The 16478-nt window shown below is 37.3% G+C and overlaps 1 protein-coding gene across 3 annotated transcripts in view; it reads right to left on the bottom strand.

Annotated features, from left to right (window-relative positions):
* The window catches only part of LTN1 (listerin E3 ubiquitin protein ligase 1), a 31336-nt gene extending 14924 nt beyond the window's left edge, over positions 1-16412 (bottom strand). Inside the window, exons 1-14 of one of the 3 annotated variants that reach the window (XM_041411061.1) lie at positions 16269-16412; positions 14443-14646; positions 14062-14160; positions 12876-13106; positions 11846-11898; positions 10723-10903; positions 9806-9979; positions 8537-8727; positions 7249-7390; positions 5766-6554; positions 5235-5276; positions 3868-4060; positions 1307-1546; positions 142-295 (exon numbers count right to left, since the gene is read on the bottom strand). In XM_041411061.1, coding sequence (XP_041266995.1) covers positions 142-295; positions 1307-1546; positions 3868-4060; positions 5235-5276; positions 5766-6554; positions 7249-7390; positions 8537-8727; positions 9806-9979; positions 10723-10903; positions 11846-11898; positions 12876-13106; positions 14062-14160; positions 14443-14646; positions 16269-16310 — 2735 coding nt within the window. In that variant the 5' untranslated portion in view covers positions 16311-16412. The remainder of the gene's footprint in view (positions 1-141; positions 296-1306; positions 1547-3867; positions 4061-5234; positions 5277-5765; positions 6555-7248; positions 7391-8536; positions 8728-9805; positions 9980-10722; positions 10904-11845; positions 11899-12875; positions 13107-14061; positions 14161-14442; positions 14647-16268) is intronic. The other 2 variants (XM_041411059.1, XM_041411060.1) reach the window with 2 other exon arrangements.
* Positions 16413-16478: the final 66 nt, after the last annotated feature.

The following is a 16478-nucleotide window of genomic DNA, read 5'->3' as shown; positions in this document are numbered from 1 at the left end:
GTTCTGCTCTACCCACTGCCTCCAATAGGCTGAAAAGTCTCTCAGTAACACAGACGTCAATTAAATAAAGGCTGTTATAGCACTGATCCTGGTTTGTTTTGGAGAACGACACATTATGGAAGAGATGTGAATCCCAATTACCTTTGAACATCCAAAGAGGAACACTGAACTTGGTTCTTGACCCACAGTGCAGCTTTAAGCAAAAAGGTGCTCTGTTTCTGAGTGCCCTGAAGCTGATGCACAAGTGAATTTACACCAGACATCCAAGTGTTTTTCAACTTGCATACAAGTACATCTATTGTAGGGAAAAGAAAAAAGAAAACAAACCAACAAGTGGACAAGCAAAACTATCACAAACAGATAAACTCTAATTACAACCTACAGCATATAGCAACAATCACATGTCGAAAGGTCCTACAGTAGGAAAACAATTCTCTTTTCTGTGGTTACATGCAAAAACTACCAACGGCACATACATAGCTTTCTTGTTGAAGAACAATTTTAAATTAACTATGACTCACAGGTTGAATTTAATTAAGATTTAATTTAATTGAGATTTAATTTAATTGAGAATTAGAGTGATGTTCTTGTTGTTGTCTGCTACCATATGTCCATACAGTCTTCAAAACCACCGATCTTTCTACCAAGATGTTGAACATTCACAACATCAACAGTCATTTATAAAGCAGCAGTGTCTTCCAAGGTAGTACTGTCCTACTTCACTTCTATGACAACACTGAAACATTGTATTTACTTCTATTAATTTCAGTAAATGCATGTATCAATTAAACACTCTCAAATTCTGCATTCAAAGAATATAAATCAGCATCTCAGTCTGAACATGAGACATGGATAGAGAGAGGCATGGATCACAATTTGTCTGGGCAACTTGGCCAATATAAATGGTTTCAGAATAAATACATTTTATCTGTGAAGAAGCGACTGTACACATTTTTTCATAGACTCCCCAGATTGCAAAATGAACAAAAAAAAAGTTCATTTGTTGTATTTCATAGACTTTAAACAACTTCTGTAACAGTCCAAAAAGTGTGCAATATCATAGCCTCCAAGGTAGCTGATACTAACATTAAAAAAGCTTAAAAATCTTTGTAAAGATGTTCAGGACTCGATACTATGGGCACTGTAAATTAAAGCACAGATTTTCTTATCAGTTACAGCCGCAAATGCTCAATGTATGTGAACCCAGTATTCTATCACATGCTTGATTCTGTTTCACGAAAAGGAAGAATTTAGATGTAATCATCACCTATGAAAAAGCTCAGCTGAAGTATTTTTTCCAGATTACCTGTTAAGTGTGTTGCATCCTGCCTCTGAGCACACAGCTGGAAGATGGTAAGGAGCAAGTCTTCTGCAGCTGACATCAGCAAACAGCCTTTCACTGAGCTGAAAAAGCTTGAGGCCACGTCACAGATGAAAGACACTGATGGTTCAGTATCTCCAGCTTCAGAAAGATCCTTTGCTTTAGACAGAGCTGCTTGAAGTTTATCAATAATCCTTTCAACAAAGGTTTCACCGATCAATGATTCTATTGAGGAAATGAAAAAGACAATATGCTTTGATTGCTTGATAAACACGACCATTCAAAGATGTCATATTAATATAGACCAATTTGATTTTTATTTACTAATTTTGAATGCAAAATAAAGTGTTTCAGTCTAATGGATAGCTAAACTCTTCTATTTCACAGACACCAGCCAACATTTCACACTGCTAAGTATCTTTCCTCTAAACCAGCTGAAGCAACTTTGAAAAAGGTATTTAAGACAGAGCAAGTGCAAAGTGATCCTTCCCCCTTTTATGACCTCCTAGCTTTTGGCAACCAACCGTGAGCCCAAGATTTCACTGTACTATTGCATATATCCACAAACATGCTTAGATCCTTTTTTCATGGGATACAAGCAAGCCAATTCCATTTTTCCTCAAACTCCACAGTATCCTGTGGCAATGAGTTCCATTATTTAATTATAAACTGTATGTAGAAGTATACTTTTCTCGGTCCTCAAGACTGCTCCCTAATCATGTGTTAGAAACTCATGTTCTTCCACTGAAAGAAACAATGATACATTTCTCACTATTTGCATTTTCTATACAAATTGAGATTTTATGGCTTTTAAGCACAACCCCATCCCTAATCACTTCCACTAGAAGCTGACAAATTCTAGTATGTTTTCTTCCTTCTACAAGCAGAAGCCACTTCTTGTCTAACCATCCCTGCCAGATTTCTTTGGGCATATTCTATTACATGCTTTTCACAAGCATATAGAATATTGCAAGTGACCAAAACTACATGCAGTATTCCAGATATTAACTACATATTCAGTATATTGACTACATGCTATAATAATTTTCATTTGTCCTCTGTTCTTTTCACAGCAGCTGCTAATAAACTGTATTCCTCTTTTATTGCTTTCTTACAACCTGTGGCTTACAGGGAAACACCACAATGACTGAAGATCTCTTTTTGAGTTTTAACAGGTCAGAGTCTATCATTGAATTGATACAGTTACAATTGTGTTCTTCCCATGTATACACGTAGTATTTATTGGCTTTGGATTTCTTTTGTAATCTTTTGTATCAGTTAAGCACTCAGTATCACAACACACTGCTATGGGTCTGTGAAGTTTCAGCAACAATTACCTTCCTTTCACTATTTATCCTTTTTCCCCTTTAATTCCTTTCATCATAGGCTACTGATGCATGAAAGGCTCTCCTATTCTCTCCAAGACAATCTGCTTAAGAAACTTAGATAAGAGATCTCATTTAAAAATTCTTTTGAAAGTCCACATACTTTACTTTGGTTTTAATGACTAAGTCAAGAACCACCAAAGCTTCTCAAACTCTCTTAGGCTTCAGTCAATATGATTTAAAAACAGGTCACCCACCACCCAGCAGAAAATGAACTCAGGAGTGCCTCTGGCTCTAGAGTCAAAAAGCAAAGTCACTGGACAATCAGGCCTAGAACATCACACACTCACAAGCACATTTGTTGAACTCTCTGTGGAGAGAGGAAACAGGTTTTCGTGATGGTCCTTTACATCAGAAGTTCCAGTAACAGAAAAAACAATCTTAGGACACCTTTAGGATGCCTTGTCTAAGAACATGCACTACAGTGAGCTGCCTGTGTGTATTTTTGAAACTTGGAAGCACCATGAATGTGCACAGCATCCACTGACACTGAAATATGCCACCACAGGGATCCAAGCAAATGCTGAGTTTACATGGAAAACATGAAGAAAAATGAACTTCCCTGGAAGTCTATACATTAAAATTGCAAACAAATTAAACAGGGTGCTATTAGCAAATTAATAGGATGCTATTAATAATAGCTATTAATTAAAACATCAGAATACATATACAGCATAAGAGCATACACGGAGTTTTTAAAATACATAAAAATAAATGGAAATGGCTAAAACAATTCAAAGGTCCTGTAATAAAGCATTACTAAAACACACATAGGTCCATAACAATTGACTTAGTATTCCAGTTTTGAAGGTAGATTTTACATGGTATGGTTTAAAAATTCATATTTTTTTACAGCACATCAGCTGACAGATCAAGCTTACTTACATTTTCCTCATTGCCCTTGTTTAGCAATGTGGACTAAAAAAAATGGCAGCTACTGCTGCAAGTTAGTGTTTACAAAATTAAATTGGATGTAGTAAAACTGGCTTAAGTATAAAAAAGCCCAAAACTAAGAAACAAAATCCCCAACAAAAAAACACCAGGAGAAAGCCTAAATGTTCTACATTAAGCATTCTGGAAGATCCCAAATTCTTTCAACCTTATGCAAAGCATAAGTGCAGCATTTACACTTCATGAACTCCAAGGATTATATATGCTCACCACTTTTAACGTGCTGCGACAACACCAAGCTCAGGAGGGTCCACATTTCTGGAGAGGCTGATCCTGATGAGGCTGCTCTAGGTTTTAAGCTCAGGTGACACAGATCATCCGCCAGCATTACCAGTCTTTCTCCAAGCGTGTCTCCTTTCAGCCAGTCAGAGACTAGGGAAAGTTTTGTTGTGCCTGAGCATGCCTGGATCACAAGAAAAACATTCCCGGAATCTTTTGAGGGTATAGAATAACAGAACGATTTGGGCTGGAAGGGACCGTAAAGATCATCTTCCAAGTTCCAATTTAAGTATCAACATCCTGCCATGGGCAGTAAACCAGGCTGCTTCAAACCCCATCCAATCTGGCCTTGAATACTTCCAGGGATGAGGCAGCCACAGCTGCTCTGCGTAACCTGTTATTAACTATTAACTTTTATTACTAAGCATAAGATTAGTATGTCAAACTTGCGCACACAGAGTGAGAATTATATAATCTGCCACAAACAGCCTTCAGATTTTACAACTGCAACAACATCCCCCAACTTTCTTTTTGTCAGAGACAGCAACTTATGGCTGGGTCAGATCTCTATTGCAGAGTGAAAAAGTCACCTTCTGAAAAAGCTTCCTTTATGTTTCTCCTCCAGCTATAGAGCCCAGGAAATTCCTACACTGGAATTAGAAAAATAACTTCTGGATGACCAAGTTGGCTGAAGTAAAATCTATTTAAAACATAAAAACTGTTTACAGCACCTGAATTTCTCTAAGAATAAACAGAAGGTCACAAAAACTATTTTGCTGATGGGCCACTGTAAGTTACAAAATCACAAAAACTCAGTATTCCTAAAATACAAAACATATGTGAGGGAACATCCTGTGGTCTATGTACTGGACTGTAAGTCAAGGGCTATGAGTTCTTGTCCAAAAATTCATCATACACTTCCTATTTCATCCCATGGAATTACTTAAATGTCAGTTTGTCAATATTCAGTGGGAAAAATGGAATACTACCATTTCCTTATAAGCACTTTGTAGAGATGATGATATATAATAATTTAAATTATTGGTCTAATCCCCAGCTCCATTCTCTCTAGCTTAGAATAGATGATCCACAAATCAGGAATCCCTCTGGATCAAAAAGCAAACTGACCCAAAACAGACAGGACAAAGATTCTTTTGTTTTGGCATCATCATTTAATTTTTAAGACTGTCCCCAGTCTTAAATGCATAAAACACATTTAAATCAAACACTACTCTGAAACAGTAAGATTTTCAAACTATGGAAATTACCACTACAAACACAGGTGAGTCTCAAAGCTGACACCAGAGAATTATTAAAAATTACACATAACAAGAACAAAAAAAGATCTTAGTATTTACCTTTTGAATTATCTGGAGAAAAATAACCCACTTCAGATCCATCTGAAAAGAAAAACAAAATTCCCCAAGTTTTAATAAAAATCTTTGCTGAACACGAAGCAATAAAGCCATTTTATCTGTTCTGTAGGCATAAGTAAAAGCTGATAAAATTCAGTAACAAAGTTATTGATTGTATCATTTTTGTCTTGCAAATCTTTCTCTCCCACAAAATTCAGTAAGGGACTGTATTTATATGAAAGGCTACCAATGAATACTATTAAAGTACTCTGTATAAAGAAGCAAGAGCAGAGAAATTATGATGATACTTTTAAAAAATTATTTAGACCACATAGAAAGGGACAGAACCTTTCACCACAACCCTATCATGTCCAAATTTCCAAAAACTACCTTCCTTACCTGCAGAACTTAACCCAAATTCATGTACAATTATCATCCATGCAACAGTGCCAAAATAAGATTATTAGTGAACCATAGCCCACAATAACAGTAATGACTCTGATAAAAATTAACAACATCATGTACAAGTCATACCTTTGTTAAGTCATCAAGAATGACTTTCCTTTCATCATTATTGTTGCAACAATGAAGTACACTGTATAAAATATCAACCAGGAAATGGGTGTCTTTTCTCCAGTCTTCTTTCAGCCAGGTTATTAAATTCAGATACAGAAATTGTACACATGGACTTCGGTTATGAGCTTTCACTTCATTTTGTGATTCAGCCTGAGCAGGTCTTACATCTTTTCCCTGCTCTAAAAGTACTTGGAAAACTCTGTTTGAGGAAAAAGTGTTGAGCAGGGCAGAGAGAAATTTCAAATGCTGTTCTGACTTCTGTTCATTGACATACACAATGCTCAGCTCAGCCAAGTTGCAGACTAAGTTCTCCAGAGGTTCTTTCCTTAGACGTGACGTTTGCTGCAAGTCAGCCTGAATTTCAGAGTCACCATTTCTCACTTCCATCAGCATTCGACTCTCAGTGTTCCTTTCAGATTCAACCTCATCTGTTAAAAATCTGATTTTTAGAGATTTTCTATTGTTTGGTTTCATAGCACTCTTCGGATTCTGAAGAATTTCTAGCATACCAGATATGGCAAACAGTAATTTCTTGTCAGCGTCCAACCTATCAACATGAAGTATACACATTTTTAAAAGATGGCCCCAAAAATCTGACAACAGTTTCTGGAAAACTTTATCTGTGCCATCATCTTTGGAGAGTTCTGCTTTAGCTTCCCAGGAACTCAGCATTTCTGCTATTTGATAAAATAATGGTCCACTTTGTAACTTGGGCTCCTTAAGTACAGTATTGACAAAAGGCATTAGCTATAAAGACAAAAAACATGTATTAAAGAACAGTGATCCAATTTATAAAATCACTTTATTCTTTATAATGCCAAGATATTATATAATTCTGAAAAACATTCTGGAAGCAACTCTGCAAATATCAGAATTATTTATGTTTGAACGTTTTATAAAAACATACAGGATGGGAGACACTTTTCCCCCCTTAAATATAACTGTAATTGCACAGTAAAAAGGATGATTTCATATGAAGAAAAAACCCCTAAATTCAGTACCTTTACTTTTATTACACATTGCTATCTACAACTCCCTGAAAGGAAATGGGGGTGGGTCTCTTCTGCTGGGTCTCAAGTGAAAGGATGAGAAAGAATGGCCTTAAATTGCAGCAGGGGAAATTCAGACCAGGTATTGAAAAACAAAAAAATCACTGGAAATGTGGTCAGGCTTTGGAATAAGTTGCCCAGGGAGGTGGTGCTTAAGAGACACCTGGATGAGGGTCTTGAGGACATGGTCTGGGGGTGATTTTGCTGGTACTGGGCTGACAGTGGAACTGGATGATCTCAAAGGTCTTTTCCAGCCTTGACAATTCTGTGTGGTTTTTTCCATAAAATCTAGGGAAACTCTCAACAGAGAAGTAAATCCTCACATAAAATTCACATTTCTCTTTAATATTGACTTACTAAATGTACACACAACAAGTATGTCTGATTAATACCTGGTCACATATAAGCATTTGATGAATTTGGCTTTGGTCTTCTTCTCCTTTCTGTAGTACAGCAAAACACAGACACTCCATAAATGCAGTTATAATTGCTGAACTTTCTGAAGGACTGGCTATTGTCCTCTCACTTGACAACCTGTGAGAGGACACAGAAGAAACCAAGTAACCCAGCTTCCAAGAAACCCACTATGAATGTTATCAATGTACCCACAGTTACTCTGATCCAGACACCACTATGAGAATACAGGATCATAGAGTCATTTACAGGATTAAGATCAAAATAAAGTCAGTTTAAAAAGCTGATAAAACCAAGCATTTAACAGAACCTATATCAAAATTAATTCTTCAGTCGGTCTTAGCATTCAGAAAAAAAAAAAAGATCTATGTAAACAGAGAAACCATATACAGCCTAGCACCCTGTCTCCTGTTTCAAACGGCTGTCAAAACTCTTTTGCAACTTTCCACACACACCACAGAAGTTCAGAGAGTGTCACTTTTTGTCATTACAGGCAAAAAAAAAAGAGGAAGAAATAAAAAAGAGGAAAGAAAAGAAAACCACCTAAAGACAGTCTCCCCAGTTTTGAGTCAGAAAACCTGCAATTTCTTTGCTTTTTAATGAATATTAGATCACAAATGATCACAGAAATAATTACAATCATTGTACTACCTGTAATAAAATTCTATACACGTTTCAAACAAACCCCTACATAACTCTCTTCTCCAAGAGCTCTGCTAATTTCCACACCAACGTCAGCAATGATTTTTTTTTCATTTCTTTTTAAAATAAATTAAATTTCAGCATTTAATTAAATAATTTCTATATGCTTTTGAGTATGCAATGCACAGGTGCACATTTAAATTACATTTGACAGAAAGGTGGTTTTGAGGTATTTTAAAGGCACAAAGTACAAGCAGTTTCATCCTTTAAAAACAAGTATCACGAGAATTACAGTTCATGCATAAGGAAATGTCACTATCACAAGGCTAATCCCCTGATTCTTAATTATAATAATGTTCCATATTCAAATTTGTCATGGAATAAACACAAAGCTTTGACAAGGAAAGATAAGAATGCTTCATGTAAGGAAGATGTAGTAAAATCAAAAGGAAAGCTGAAGGTTTAAGATGACAGGAACAGCCACAAAGGACTGACTCCAGTTTTGGATTTTGAAAATAATTTAAAAAATACAATCTCATTTATCTTCAAATGCTTAAAGATTAGTTTCTTTATTTCCAAATGTAAAAGAGACTGATTCCAAATAAATAAATTTGTGGTCCGTACCCTTGAATTATAGAGCTGAAAAAAACTCTGAAGTATTCCAGCTTTGGTTCCACAATGTCAGGAGGCACCTTGCTAATGAAGGGCAAGAGGTTTGGGTAGATCACAGTAGCTAATCCTCGCCCACCTCCTTGAAGCACTGTCCAGAGCTTTGGCAGAACTCCTTTTCTGGCATTTACATGACTCCAACAGTCCTACAGAAAGAAATTCACTTACCATAAATTAATCAACAATATGTTGCCTCAGAAGAACCCCCAAGGTAGCCATTTAACATACATCCCCATATTATAGCTGAAACAAGTAATTGTGAAATCTAAATTCTGTTAAGTTACTCACCTGCTAGTATCTTTAAAATCACTTTCTCCCTATTTTGGCTTGTGAAGTTAACATGATAAAACTACTTCTGCACTGTTTAAAATCAATTGACCTTTCTTATTAGCCAACTGCAATTAAAGGTTTCTCTTTAATCATGCTTTCATGATGCTTCATAGGAATCACTATGGTAATTAATACTGCATTTAATTCTGAGTTCTCATTATCAAGGCAAACCAATGACTGAGTTTGGAAGTATCACTAACTGCAAAACTCTCTTCAAAAATTTTCTGATGGTTAGAAATTGCTTTGGCACTTCCCCCTCCATAATTTTTTTTTGTCATCTATTTTATTTATTATCATATCTATTATAGTTCAAGGTACCTATATTTATAACAAGCTGAACAAAGACTATTTATTTAGGGGTTTTTCTTCAAGAAGACTTCTTCCAGTTCATTCCAGCAGTTGCAAAAGGGAGCTGCAGCATTAAACCCTCAAAGCATCCCAGTCTATGGTAACAACTCATCCATGCTAATAAAAAAGCCAGTGTTTCACTTAAAGGGAAAAAAACCCACAAAAAAACCAAACAAAAATCTATAGAACCCTTACGTTTGAAGGGGAAACAAACTAACCAAAAATGCACTGCAGGTCTTTTTCGTAACTGTCTTTAACAAAGAAAAAGGTTTTAAGCATTATTTGACTTACTAGTAACTACATTTAATGAAAAGGTTTCAGATTAATCAAATTAAATTCATGAAACAACTCTAATTTTCAGATATGCTGGACATAATATATTTGGAAGTTACACTGAAAGAAGGAGGCTGTACCCTTATGGAGTTCCTTTTATTAATCATAAAGAAAACCCAGTCAAGACTGTCTTCCTGATTCTACACAGAAAACAACACTTGGTGAAAAGTTAAATTTGATGAAAATATCTGCCCCTTACCCGTCCCACATTACCTCAATAGTGGTGATAGTATAAAGCACTGCTTCCCAAAGAGCAGGACACACCACTGCATCACTGTCATCAATGCTGAGCAGAACAGCAGGACAAACTCTTGGTGCTTCAGCTTTCACCACCTCAGGCAAGTGCTGGCAAAAAGCAGAAATCAGCTCAAAGAAAGCCGAGCGAACCTGACAGAGGCCACAAAAGGAAAAACAGAATTTGTCACTACATGTAGTTAGTAAAATTACAACACACCATGCCCGTATTTTATCACATTAACAAAGGTTAAAATATTATTAAAAACCAAGAAAAACAAAGCAGTTATTAAACAGTCTTACCAAATATTTTAATGCAATTTGTTTAGTGATGAAATGCCGGTCAAAAGTTGTATTTTTATATACTTCTCAAAAGCCATTTTTTCCAAAAAGCAACTTAAAAGCTTTTAAATAAAATACTATTGCATTAATTCATCATTCTATGTAGAGACTAAAGACCAGTAAAATTGTTTAAAAAATGAAAACCCCAAAGCACTAAGAACATATGCTGTAAGCTGACAGAGTTTGTATCTTTCACATGAATTTTAATGATGGCAGATTGCAAAAAAGTAGATCATGATGATATGAAAATAAAAATTTAGCCCACTGGATAAATTTTCAAGCAATATTGTCTATATTGAGATTGGTGGATTTTTTAAACATTTAACATTAAGTCTGGTCAGATATTAGTCCCAGATCAAAAAGATTTATAATTATTTTAACTGTACAGTTTCTTTAGCCTTTCTGGAATCTACCTAGAAACCTGAAGGCTGTTTCAAACCTAAGCAAAGTACCAAGTTCACCCTTGCAGAACACAAGTAATTAATACTTCCTTAGGTTAAGGGCATTACCTTTAATAAAAACCAAGTAAAATAAAGAAGAAATTAAAAAGTCACCTGTGATACACTGTTTTTGCTATATTTCCAAAATTTATTTTGGGACAGAAGTGACATTAACTTTTCCTCCAATGAATGCATCTCTTTCTTTGGCAACATGCTGAGCAACTTTTTTAAAGCTAACAAGGAAGAGGTCAGAATCCGGAAAAATTTGGCTTCCCTTTCTTCTTCTGGTACAGTTCTCAGAAAGCAAAACAAACAAAAAAGTTAAAAGCAGACCGCAAATAAACCAGCAGGCATGCCAAGTTTGTCTAAACTAAACTGCCTTCATTGTTTTTGTGTTCGTTTTTTGAACGAACATTGCCAGCAATGTCATTACATAAACTTTCCACAGGTTCTAAATTACACTATAAAGTGTTAGAAAAAAGATCTCATCTTCCAGCTACTCACAAATGATATTCTTAAAAGAGCTAAAACAAAATTAGATAACTGATAACACTTTCAAAACCATTTATACTTAAGTGTTGTAGTAATAAGCAGCCGGGACTCAGTTTTATCATGCAGAAAAAACTGACTGTTTATTCACAAAGCTCATATTGATAGGAAATATCAGAAAGTACTGTGTTAGACATAACTGGCTAACAATACACTGCCACTCAGTTTATTGGTCAGTAAATGGCTAGGGTGTCCATCTGTCAAATCTCTCCATTTTTGGTTAGTTTACATATTTTGTTCACTGTTTCCTATGAGACAGATTTTTTTGTTTATTGTAGGTGCAAACAGCTCTCTTACCAGAATAGTCTGTTGTGTTAACTGCCTATATTTTTTATGATTTTTCACATGGGAAGTTAGCTAGCTGCACTTAGAAGAAGTAACAAGCTAGCTGGTAATTCAGCAGAGCAAGGCCTGATTTTATAGAATAAATATACATTATATAATAAATAACAACATATTAATATTTCATATAATAAATTTTATCTACATATCTATATAAAAGGCCTTTGTTTTATAATAGCTCTACTTGTATGCAACACTTAAGTCCCAAACAAAGTTGCTGAGATCTGGATTCAAATAATTATTCTGTCTCCTGAAATAAAAATAAATTCACTACTTCCAGGGACAGAGAACCCAATAAAGACCATGATTTAAAGAATTAAATATACATTTAAGCAGGCAAACATACTGAGGGTCACTGAGTGTATCAGCTGTTTCCTTCAGAAGGTGATCTTGAAGTACCTATGGGGGAAAAAATCATGCATATAAACACAAAGAAATCTAATACTTATATGTGAACAATATAGTTCCACACATTATTCAGAGACAGCCCCACAATAAAATTTCACAACCTCTGAGTTGTCTTTCTAATATTTTTAGACATGCTAGTAAACATGTTAGAAGAGAATTTGACTCATGGTGAACATAGTAGCTGCGGTACTGTCTGCACTGAGTCCTCCTAACACTTAGTAAATTGCAGCCCTATGCCAAGGTGCTCCTGCTAAAAAGAAGCCAAACTGAAGCAAATCAAATCAGTTAGGTTTGCACACGATGGGCCAGCAATGCAATCTTTGAACTTTTTTTAATTCAGTCCATTGAGTTTCCTATCTGACTGGCAGAAGAGCATAAGGGCCAAAATTAAACTTCTAGATGCTGAAACACTGCTCAGCATTCTGTATTCTTTTTCACTATAGCTAAACTACTCCAGCATCATTATTCCAGCTGTCAGCAACATTATGTGTTGACTGAACATCATTACATAGGAAAGCACACAAAGAAATTCACTATTCATTCCTTTGGTTCCAGTCATTCTCATCTCAAGTCCAAAAAAAAAAAAAAGTATTTTTTTCTCTGCACTCATTATTTTTCTTTTTCATATTTCCTTACGAAAGAAATTCTTCCCTGTGAGGGTGGTGAGGCACTGGCACAAGTTGCCCACAGAAGCTGGGGCTGTCCCATCCCTGGAAGTGCTCAAGGCCAGGTAGGACAGGGCTTGGAGAAACGGGGTCTAGTGGAAGGTGTCCCAGCCCATGGCAGGGGGTGGAACATGAAGACCTTTAAAAAGTCCCTTCCAACGCAAACCATTCTCTTCACAGGGGCAAAGTTTCAGGCAAGAAAGAAATTTAACCGTGAAGAACAGATGGGGGAATGATGACTTTTAAACTCATAACAGAAGTTGACATATACAGAGCCTTAAAGAAATACAAAAGTAAACTCACATTAAGAATTTCATCCTTACAGAACACTAAGGCTTCAGGTTGTTTGCTCGAAGGAAAAGCTTTTTCAAAAGCTACTTTTGCAGCAGAAGCAGCAGGGGAGTAAGTGTCACACTGAGCAATCAGCCAGTAACCCATTATACTTTTTAAGTAAGGAGCTAAGTGTTTTTTTACTTTAAGAATCAGTTGCTCAAAAGATTGCTGAGTTGCTTCTCGAACACGGCGATCATGATCCTGTTAAACAAAGAAAAGAAGGAAGAAAAGAGAAAGGTTTGTTAGATTAAGAAATCTACCTTTGATTTCAGGTACTTCAAAGCAAAAGTGGTGATTAAAAAGCCATGTTTGCAATTAATTGGATTTGAAACACAGATTTGAAAATACACACCAATGACAAAAAAGTTGTGGTATCCCACGGAATGGGGAGAGTCCTAATTTAGTAGCATCATATTACCAAACTGTTGTCCATTCAGATTGTAACCTTTCCCTGATATCCCTAACAACAGTTTTTGTTTCCAATTTATACAAACATTTTACAGACAGACAAGAGGCAGGAGAAACAGGAAGCCTTGAAGACATCTTCTGAGTTAGAACTATCATAACCTATCCTTTATTTGAATATGAATTTACAACATCATGATTTTCCATACTTTTGACTCCAGAAAGAAACAGTAGGAATTACTCTAATGGGTAAGAATAGTAATTCATTTTGTTCCATACCAACAACAGTAGGCATTCTAGACAGCTTAGAAATAGAATAAATAGATAAGAAACTTGTTGCTAATCTGGCTGCACATGGTCTTTTCATATTTGGGTTTGGGTTTTTTTTTTAATGTTAAGTCAGGTCAGATATTAGCCCTAGATCAAGAAAGTTTATAACTATGTTAACTCTCTAGCCTTTTTGGAATCCACATAAAAAAACTTCTCCTAAGAAATATCGTACCATCTTTTAAACATAAAGGTCTAACTGACCTATCAAGAAAGAACAGCCCAGAATCAACAGTTCAAGATTCCACCCACTACAAATAATGAAGTATGTCCACAAAAAGAGCAGTATTTTCCTTCAACTTGATGTTTCTCCTAGAACAAGTCAGGAATTTCAACAAAGGTAGATAGGTCAACAAAGACCACCTCAGATGTAGTCACAGGAAGTAGACAGGTAAGTTTCTAATTTAAATACTTCAATACTTACCAGTGAAATTTTACAATAAATTCTTGGCCAGTAAGGAAGAACACCTTTAACAACTTCTGCTTCTCTTTCCTTGCACATCATCCCAAACTCTTGCATAGCCTAAAATCAAAACATCAAGAGCATGACTTAAGAAGTCAGGTAGATATGTTCTGTAATTTACCAGTTTGTATCCGAAACTGCAACTCCCTTTTCCAAAAATCAAATAATTTCTTGCAAATGAGCACCTACAGATTGCATGATAGGCTATCCAGGATATCATCTGTATTGCAGTTCTAGCAAATCCACCAAAGTGAAATTAGTTACTTCCTCTCCTCCCTTAAGAAAACTGTATTATTCTCCGATTAAAAAAAATAAATTATGGGGGGCAAAGGATACACTTACTTTTAACTTGGTTGTGACATCCCTTTTAGAAAGTTTTCGCAACACCATTCGGAAATCAGCATCCACAAGGCTGTTTACTTCCTCTGCTCCTTGAATTGCAGGAACATATCCTAGATCGCTCTGGGACGTTCCGAAGCCGATAAACCCAGGCACTGTTCCACGTTCTTTGGCAAGGAGCTCTGCAGCTCGGCCACTGCTAGAAGGCTGACAAAAGAAAAGGGACAGGAGCCAATTATCGATTTAATTTTATTTTGCACAAATTATGCATTTGAAAATATTTTAAAATTAACCTTCCAATTAACATAAAGCCTCTCAAAGAAGAGTCCACCTGTGCTTTAAACACAGAAACCTAGAAAATTATTCTTCTCTTTAGGATCAGGCTGAGAAATTTGGGGCTGTTCAGCCTGGAAAAGGCTCCAGGGAGCCCTCATAACATCCTTCCAGGATCAGCAGGGAGCCTACAAGGAAGCTGGAGAGAACTCTTCATCAGGAACCATACTGATACGACAAAGAGGAATGACTTCAAACTGAAACAAAATAGGTTTAGACTACATATGAAATTCTTGCCCGTAAGGGTGGTGAAACCTTGGCACAGGATGCCCAGAAAAGCAGGGGCTGCCCCATCCCTGGAAGTGTTCAAGACCAGGTTGGACAGGGCTTGGAAAAAGCTGGTCTAGTGGAAGGTGTCCCTTCCCATGGCAGGAGGTGGGACTGGATGAGCTTTAGTCCCCTCCAACCCAAACCACTCTGTGAGTCTATATGATGATTCTATGAATCAGAATTCTCTTTTCTCATAATGCATGAATATTTATGGAAAATTTTCTTGCTTTTATTGCTTTACATTGCTTTTTCGCTATACAAAAAAGCCTAACAGAAAATTCCTTCTGCAAGCAAACAATTTATTAAAAATCTATTAACAATTTATTAAGAAACTGTTTATCCTCCTTCACTGTTTCTGGCTTTCTAGTTTTTATCATGGACCAATACAGCTCCCAGGGAATGCTCCTTTATTCTCTGAACAAATAAAAACACACAGACATAAAGGATTCTCCCAGCAACCAAGAGGCCAAAAATTATTTAGAGAAATGGAGCAAAAGCATACACATGTAACAAATATAATAAACACCATCATACAGTGTGTGTTTTAGAGCTCAGCACCACTTCTAGTTTACCCCATTTGCCCATTGTATTATTGGCTGAGGTTTGTTTCAACCACGCTCTTTTAGAAAGACTACCCCAAAACTGACTGATGCTTAAATGTCTTCTGGGACACCTCACAATGCAAACACCTTTTATTTCCTAATGGCAGCAGCAGTTTTGTGAGCTTGTGGGGTTTAATCAATCTATTCTGCATGTGAGCTGTTAAGGATATGCTGCTTTGCGTTCTCTAGTCTTCCCTAAATCCAGGGAGGAATTAGGGAACCTTAACACCAGACTTCTCCCACAATCCTGAGTGACAGGGCAGATATCACGTCATCTCTGGCCTTTTGGCAAGGGCGTGTTCTAAAACTCTGCACAGGAAACCACACCGAATGTACCTCCGGCACCTTGCTGAACCTACACCCGCGGTGATTTTGCTCTCCCTCTCCGTACAAATACCACAGCAGCAGCAGCAGCAGTCACATTCCCCTAAAGCACGACCCAGGCCCAGAGGCGGCCCCGGGCCCGGCCCCAGCGACCACAACCGGCCCCAAAGACCGCGCTGGCCCGCCGAGGGAGCCGCGCTCCGGCAGCTCGCGGCCCGCCACCCAGGGCAGCCGGAGTGCCAGAACCGCGAGCCCCCGAGCCCTGGGCCCGGCCCTGCCAGCCCGCTCGGCCCCGCTCACCCGCAGGTTGCCCTTGGTTCGCTGCTTGTTCTTGCCCCCCATGGCGGCGGCGGAGCCGGGAGCAGGGCCCGGCCGGAGCCACCGCGGGCACCCCGACACTTCCGGGGCGGGGCCGCGCGGCGCGGGAGGGAACCTGCCTCGGAGGGCCTCAAACTCAACAGTATCCTTTAAAGAAATAAACCTAAATCCATCGATCTTAAACTTCGAGCG

The sequence above is a fragment of the Onychostruthus taczanowskii genome, unplaced genomic scaffold (assembly GCF_017590055.1).
Source record: "Onychostruthus taczanowskii isolate IOZ18803 unplaced genomic scaffold, ASM1759005v1 scaffold34, whole genome shotgun sequence".
Classification (NCBI taxonomy): Eukaryota; Metazoa; Chordata; class Aves; order Passeriformes; family Passeridae; genus Onychostruthus; species Onychostruthus taczanowskii.
This window is presented reverse-complemented; position numbering and strand designations above follow the sequence as displayed.